This window comes from Colletotrichum fructicola (assembly GCF_000319635.2).
Source record: "Colletotrichum fructicola Nara gc5 chromosome Unknown KSG_Nara_v1_contig01, whole genome shotgun sequence".
Taxonomy (NCBI): Eukaryota; Fungi; Ascomycota; class Sordariomycetes; order Glomerellales; family Glomerellaceae; genus Colletotrichum; species Colletotrichum fructicola.
This window is the reverse complement of record NW_027094051.1, coordinates 3467733-3475789: the sequence shown is the minus strand read 5'-3', so window position 1 is coordinate 3475789 and position 8057 is coordinate 3467733. Positions and strand designations below refer to the sequence as shown.

The 8057-nt window shown below is 53.1% G+C and overlaps 2 protein-coding genes across 2 annotated transcripts; both read right to left on the bottom strand.

Moving 5' to 3' along the window:
* Window positions 1-3003: 3003 nt before the first annotated feature.
* Rad17 (Cell cycle checkpoint protein RAD17) lies at window positions 3004-5616 on the bottom strand (the record flags this gene model as incomplete). Its single annotated transcript, XM_032025590.1, has 1 exon — window positions 3004-5616. One exon carries the CDS (start codon window positions 5614-5616, stop codon window positions 3004-3006), a length of 2613 nt encoding a protein of 870 aa, XP_031877876.1.
* A 679-nt stretch (window positions 5617-6295) lies between these two features.
* ptaJ-0 (Oxidoreductase ptaJ) lies at window positions 6296-7619 on the bottom strand (the record flags this gene model as incomplete). Its single annotated transcript, XM_032025589.1, has 3 exons — window positions 6296-6402; window positions 6451-7083; window positions 7136-7619. The coding sequence occupies 3 exons, from the start codon at window positions 7617-7619 to the stop codon at window positions 6296-6298; spliced, it is 1224 nt and encodes a 407-aa protein (XP_031877874.1).
* Between the last annotated feature and the right edge of the window lie 438 nt (window positions 7620-8057).

Sequence of the window (8057 nt, the reverse complement as noted above, 5' to 3'; positions counted from 1 at the left end):
ATATCGAGACTTTGCTCCTCGAGCCACAGTATTTAGGGGAGCGTTCCGTGAGTCTCGACGAGATCTAACCAAGACAATTGTGGCTATTAAACTGGTTGTGAGATACTGCCTTTCACACAACACCCTGACAATTTCCTGCACTCCATTTACACCTACCATAACCAGCTTGAGCATGACGGACTTGTTCCTCTCATACTCGTCTCACGTCGTCGGTGCTCAGCACTGTCCTCACTTTCCGTTTATTCAGACCTATTTGTCGATTAGGAGATGATGAGGTTGACCAGGTCCCTCTGACGCGTTTCCGAGCAGCAGACGCGACCGCCGCGGCCACGGAATCTGCTGGGGTTGGAGAAAATGCGAAGTTCAGAAAGAAGTGATCTCATTCCAAAGAGCTACCTACCAACACAGAGAGTTCAATTGTCACGGGCCAAGAGTGCAAGGTATGGCGCTCTATTGAAGAGCATAGGTAAGGTGACGCGTAACGATTGAAGCCGAATCTTACGCGATGAGAAGCTTGCTAGACTGCATATAAACAGCATACCTTGATGTGGAAATGCATTGAACAGCCCGGAAATGCGAGCGTTCGGGTGCTGAGACTTGGTCATGATACTCAGACTTTCTTAAATGCTCCGGTGTTCGATATGACGTCGATGGTGGTGCAATGGATGTCGGTATAGTAAAGGAGCGGCGTCACATGTACGTGACATTATAGTATTACGCACCGGACACGAGTGAGGGCGGATGAATGCAGCAGAACACAGGGCTCGATGTCTTCAGGCTGGGGAGGAGTTGTCGCTCGTGCGGCCAGAAACTTACGAAGAGGGTCATTAGCGATCGATGACAGCACGGGAACGGATCCAAAAGTTGAATTACTTTTGCAGAATCCAGAGCTGTTGAAGACGCAAGGTTTTATAGATGCTCGCCTTTAGCCACGTTGTGTGTAAGTTACCATCAGCGGGGCGTTCTTAAGTTTTTCGATATTTAAGGAGCAGCTGTTTCGGATAACTCATTTAGAAACCCAATTGTACATCGCATCGACAAATCTCTGCGACGAGAAGATAAGATGTAGGACAGATCTGTGGGAATTACGTAGCTTCAAAAGTTCATTCGTCTGCGTGAGTGTAGTTTGGACTCGCTGGAATGTTCACCTTGCAGGTATACCCGCAAGACGAAGGCAGAGGTGGACGATGAGAAGAGTAACGGCGAATCTACAGGAAGATACGGCCTGCATCTTCTGACTCAAGAGGGATAATCCGGAAGCTGATTCGCAGACACCGATTGCTCCAACAGTTTTTCGCAATTTGGTGCTTCGGAGACAACAATGAAGACCCCGGCGTCCACTTACACGTTTTGAGACTTGCAATAGAGAGCTGTGGCTCCAAGTGTAGTTGCCGAACCGCATCTCTGTACACTATTTTAATCACTTCACGGTTAGAGTAGGGTGTGATCTCCACCATGACGAAATAGGACATAGTTTGTTGTTCTCTACTGGAAAACTTTTGAGCAGTTGGACAACACCTCCAAAACCTCTGAACAGGACCACGATGCCGAGCTTAGGTCTGTCTACTCTTCTCCAGTTGCCATCTCTATTAGAGCATCATACAAGAATAAGCAGATGCCCGACATGCCTGAGTAGATGCTGTGATCGAAAGAGAGCCTTGGAGTATGATGCGAACCTCGGGCTCGGCAGGACCCTTCTGAATCAGGCTACCGTCATGCGGTTAGCAGAGGGGCACATGTGGCTGTCTGTCTTGTTACGAGATGCCTCTTTGCTTACTACTTTATACCACCAAGCTCGGCGCAGGGAAAGAGTGGATTTAGGAAGGGGGCTTCTTGATTGAGAATGGGGGTCGTTAATAGGTGGGTATAAATAACTGCAAAGAGCCGTGAAAGCAAATGTTGAAAGCCACGGCAAATGCCAGTATCTGGACATATCTGTTGATGGCGGTGACCTCGTGTAATGCCCTGCTGGATGACTTCTTCTGCAGGTGTCTGAGATGGGCTAGCAACAAGAAGGCGATCCGCGGACCCAGAATAGCCTCAACGAATACCAGCAAGACGACGGTAATGACAAACAGACATACCGCGAGGCCAGTAGTCTGCGGGAACGCAAGCTTCATAGCCGCCCTTCGCTTTGACGTATCCCCTGTAGGTTCTCAACCTCGATTTCAACGTGGTCGACTTGCCGCTGGATCTTCGCGAGCAAATACGGATTACATTGCCTAACCTTCCACTTTGAAAGCAAATCACGCTCAATATATACACCCAGCATACGCCACTAATCAGCCCCAGAGAGGGCAACCGCGCTTCAAAAATCACCTATTTAAACAAGTCGACAGCAGTAGGTAGACTCTCTCCCAAAGCCCAATCATCGTCTTGGTGCTTCTGTTCTTTTTATCAGCAAGAGGGACACAGCCATGCTATTCGCAACCCTATACCTTCGGCCGTTGCAATGCCCGTGTCTACGTAGGTAGTATGTTCTCGTCTTCTTCGTCTCCCTCGTCACCGTCGTCCTCTACGGGCGTCCTCCACGGCCGTCCTTCACCATCGTCCCCGTATTCCGTCAAGACAGCGGAGTGTCTTGTCTGACAGTGCCATGCAACCGTACCGCTTTTTGTCCCTGCGAGAACTTCAGCATGTTGATCTCATACTTGGACCAGTTCTAACACAGGTACGCATAATCCAATCGGCCTTCACTCAAGAAGAGTGACTGTGCCCCTTCAAAGCCTCAAAGCCCAACAACCCTTGCAATTTATCACTCTTTCCACCCCTCGAACGATGCCGTCCCCACGATGTAACTTCAGCACAATACCCAACACCCATGAAGAACTGTGAAATCGCAGTGTATTCATCAGCAAATAGCCCTCTACAATACCCCTAACCCACGCTCAAAGGCGGATGCCAACAACTCCATTTTCCCACCAACTCCACGCCGTGAAGTTCAATCCCAAGTTCCAATCCCTCAAACTTTGTACAAATGACTTCCTGCAACGCACAATCCCCTCAATCATCCTCGATATCATCATCACTAATGACTAAATTCTGCACCTGCAGCCCCGCCACCGACCCATCACTCTTGTGCCGGATCGAGGCCCCCTTCTTGCGGGGCGTCGACTCCTCTGACGGTTTATCGGTCGCCCAGGCATCCCCCGTCATGATGTTATCGTCCGGCGCGTCCTCTGCATCCTCGTCGTCTGCTACTTGGGCCCCGATGCCCTGGAACGAGACAACCTTCTCGATGTCTCGAAGTTTGAAGGAGTGGAGTGTTGACTTGCGGCCGCGGACGATGGCAGCCATGTACGGCAGACGCTCAAGCAACATCTCTCTGCGAGCTGAGCTGCCGAGTGAAAGCAGTGGCGTGGAATCGGTCTCTGTCTTGGTGTCGTTTGTCGGTGCAGGTTTAGACTGGCGCTTAGCCATCCAACTACCGACGTCCGTCTGCTTCGGTCGTTGGAAAGCGCTCGCGCTGTCCATCAGGCCCTTTCTGGGCGCACTCTCCTCGCCCTTCATGAGTTTCGTAGACCACACATCGACCAGACTCTCAAACTCCTCCTTCTGTCGCCACAACTTGATACTAGTTGGGTAGAACATCTTGTACTGATCCCCGCCCTTCGACCCAGACGCCTTGCGCTTGACGGGCGATGGCAGTGAAAAGAGCATCCCGCGGACGGCGACCTGGAAGGCGATCTCGTCTTGTCGGAGAACGTGGCTGCCCGAGTCTCTGCCAAAGCCGGCGTACGCACCCCTGCCGCCGAAGAATATATCTGACGACGGGAAGAGCAGGTCGCTCTCCGAGAGGTACTCAATACAGCCATTGACGTAGTCTAGTGGTGTTGATGCATCCATTGGTGGTACCGTCTCGCAAGAAAACATGTAATTCTCGTGAAGTGCGGAGATGAATGTCTGCGTATCGGTGCCCGTCTCGTCTATTAACGTGTCGACCATTACTTCTGACGGCTTCGGCCGGGAGTGATGCGCGAGGTAGCCTGGCAATACCTCGGCTGGATTTGGCCCCGCGGGCGTTTCTTCTCTTTTGTTGTAAACCACCTTGCCGACAGCGTGGAAAATACCCAGACTGGCTTCGCGTTGGGATATCAGCTCCAGGGTGTCTTGCTCCCCCTTCGTCATGGAAATGCCGGCCTTGGCGCCCTTCGACTGCTTTGATAAGGCAACCTTGGCTCCCCAGTCGGCGTCCTGGTCGCCCTTCAAGCACATGAACTCCAGCGACGATATCGCACTCCGAATGTCGCCAATCTCGCCCAGTCGTTTCAGCACTTGAGGTCCTGGGGTACGTTTCCTGCCAGACTTTCGCGCCTCCTTCATGACCACCAACTCCAGTGCTTTCGCGAGGAGCGTGGGCGCGATGGCGTTGAACTCGATGACCTTTGCGCCGGGGTGTCGTAAGATATCGGGGCCAAGCAGGCGATGCGCAGTGAAGCTGTCCGCCGAAGCCGAGGTCGTGGTCAGCAGCGTTTCCGAGATGACCAAGACGATCGGGGTGATTGGCTCATGTGAAGGCCGGCGCCCGAAGGCAGAGAGTGCAGGCGTGTTTGTCGCCAAGTAGTCCAAGATGGTATTTCTGAATGAGGTCAAAGCTGACGATGACCTCGAAAAGGTATTTGGGAATTCCTCCACCAGGATGATCTTCTGTGTTGAAGGATCCGCCTTCTCAGTCTTTGGCCGCGGTGCCTCCGCCGTCAGATCCAGATCGAGCTGACCGAACTTCCCGCCTCTGCCCAGGAACTCCTGAAACTGCCCGGACGCAGACGAGTACCCAAGATTTGCACCATTCGCACTGGTTGGATTCCTCCATTCCAGCAGCTCGGCGCCCATGTCCTTAGCTAGTAGTCTCATCGTGGTAGTCTTGCCAGAGCCCGCCGCACCTTTAAGGAGCAGCAATCGCTGGCGCAAGCGTCCGCTCACAACATCCTCCAGCCATTTCCGTACATCCGCGACCTTCCTCTTGTGTACCGCGAGCTCGTCCAGATTGACGGGCCCAAAGCGCTCTGACCATGGCCGCAGGTCGTCGTCGAGTGCTGCTGGTGTCGTCGGGCGCGTGGGCTTGAGGAACTTCTGGCTTGCAGCGAAAGACGCTGCTGACGAAGCGGGAGTGTTGTCGCGGAAGCGCTTGCGCGCGTTCTGGCCTACTATGCTCGAAGTGCTGGCTTTCTGGTCCGCAAAGTCGTCGTCGGAGATGGGATCGCTCACGATATCATCGAGAGGTACGGTCCGCGAGGAACTAGGCTTGGCAGTCGTCCGCTGCGCCTGTTTGGAGAATAACGTCATGAGGTCGCCGTTCTTCCCCTTCTCTTCAACCTTGACGCGCTTCTGCCCTTTGCCCTTGGCCTTCTCTGGGCTCGTACTCGGGCTCTTGGTGCCCTTGTTCGATCCATTTCGTGCTTGGAGGACGGACGGTGCTGGTATGGGTTTGCCTGTGTCAGCGGTTCGAGATCGTGTCTTTGTAGGGCTCGGCGATGCGGTCGCGTTTCTGCTCCCAGCTTTGGAGTTCGGGGAAGAAAATAGGTAGTTCGTCAAGGTGTTCGTCTTCGGACGCTCGTCTTCTTCATCGTCTGATTCTACGACATTGCGCCGCCTTCTTTTGGCCGGCGGAGCCATTGGGAAGGTTGTCGTTTGGCAAGATTAACATGAGGGGTGCATGATCTCGGCAGGTGTAGAAATCAACGCGTCGTTGCTGGTGACGTTGACGAACTGGGGATGTTGGAAACAAGCAAAAGCAAGCAGGTGCACCTTGGGCGGCTAGTGAAGGCAGCTTCCTCGTCATTTGCAGCCTCGCGAATCTGGACCCCCACTTTGATTGGCACTTTACAGTGGGCAGGCACTAATCGGCTGCTAAATCGTCGGTGCCTGAGCGAGCTTCGTCCCGCCCGGCTGCAGCTCAATTAGTGAACCCATGTACATGAAAGTACCTGTGTCACAGGTTGGAGAGACAGACACTTGGAGCCAGTCGATACGGGGATGTGTTCAAGTGAAAATATCAAAAAGATTTGATTAATGATGTAAATCATCAGTGTAATAGTCATTTTGTTCATTACACAAGCGCATGTGACTATGTGCTGTTCGTAGCCCCTCAGACACCCGACATGGTGAAAAGTGACATACAAACGACTCCGCCAAAACAAACAATTACAAGTTCAACTTCATTTTCAATATGTACGCCCTGTTGTACAGTATTAATGACAGACTGTCGCGTATCCGTTCAATTACAGGGTCGGTCGAGCGAGGGTCACCGCGTTATCGGCATATGCTGTTAATTCAGACATTGACTACTGTTGACTTAGAACGTCCATCCGTGGAAATTATCGACGAACGTCAGCGCAGAGGCGAGGTACCGCTCGTGGACATCGCCCCACGTCCTCGCGGCTTCCTTCATGGCACGAATGGCTGTGACCATTAGATACGAGTCCCTTGCTTCAGCATCTGAAGAGGTACCTTTGACAAAGTGAGCGTCCTTGGCCCACTGCGAGTTCAGGGCCGCCTCCTCGACGTGGCCCCAGTGTCGCTGCTTCAGGTCCGTATCGACGTTGTCAGGATCGATCTTCGGTCGCAGGAGGACGATGTACACCACGAGGGTGAACAGCCACCATTGCCGGACCAGGCTCACGTGGAACTTGGTCGGGATGAATGGGATGAGGATTCGCACGGCGTGGCTCGTCGTCAGCAGGTGGACTGTGAAGAAGTTATAGGCGTGGGTGCCTCGTGGCACGGTAGCCACGAGCAGCGCCACGGCCAGCTCCTGAGACTCTTCAAATTGCTTCACGGGGTCTGTGATGTTCCACGCATTCCAGTACTCCAGCACAAGATCCTCGTGCTTCTCGAACAACGGCTCAATGTTCTCCGCATCTGGCTCCTTGAACAGCCCTTCGAATCGCTTGTCCTTCGCCAGCTTATCCATGATTTCGAACGTCGACTTCGAGCTAAATGAGGAGGGCTTCGAGTATTTCTTGTGATCAAGGTACTTGTGGAAAAAGTTGTAATTCGTCGTGGCAAGACCGAGCGCCTCGATGGCAACCTCCTTGCTGTCGATTTCGTATGCGTATCCGAGGTGGATGAGAGGGTGGCCGACTTCATGACAGGTCAGCATCGACACCAGGAGATTCTCTCGGGACATACGTACGACCACCAATAAGCGCATTTACCAAAGGCTCCTTGCCTTCGAACAAGAACTTATTCACGACCTTCTTCCAATCGTACCCGCAGCGTAGCGCCAGCTCGTCCTCAAAGAAGTCAACGTATGCCCTCTGATACCTCTTGTCGCCCAGGAAGTCTCGCCAGTCGTCCTCGGTGACCTCATCGGGCGACTCCGTCCATGGCTCCAGCTCTTTCGTCTCGATCTCGTAGAGGTCTTGGAGCTGCTTGTCGTTTGCGCCGAGCAGGTACGCCGAGCCGAGGATGTGCGGCGCATGGTTGTGAAACTCGAGGTTGTGGTAGAGAATGGCATGGTTGGCGTGGTTCGCCCTCAAGAGGTGCTTAAGGCATCGCGCGCGCTTCTCGGGGTCGGTCTCGACGTTGTGGACTTCGACGGGAGGGATGTCGATAGCTTGCGAGTCGTCTCCGATGAGCCTGTTGACGATTGGGACGTATGATAGGATTCCTGCCATGTTGAATTTCTTGTGGGTGTATCTTAGTGTGATTTCAAGGTGTTTCCATTATTGGAGAATTCAAGAAGAAGAACTGCGGTCGAGGGGCGCAAAAAAGCAGCCGTCGACATGGCGCGATCCGAGGGAAGCGTTGGGACCTAAAAGTGACGTGTTGATGGGTTTGAGGGAGTGGGGTATGTGAATGCAGGGTGTGCACGGTCGATTTCGCAGGGACGTTCCCGCCTAAGTAAGCCTGGCGCTGAAGCGTTGGCAAGCCCAACCCCGCCATTCAGCAGATGGCGCTGCCCCGCTATCGAACATCTGGGTCCGGGGACTTGAAGCCAACAGAAAGAAATTGATAATGCATTTGTCGCCTTTGTCTACGCGAGACAACCTTGTTCTCTCCTTCTGTCTCTGTACTCTACTCAAGCATCCATCTCGAGGATGTGGGGTCAACGT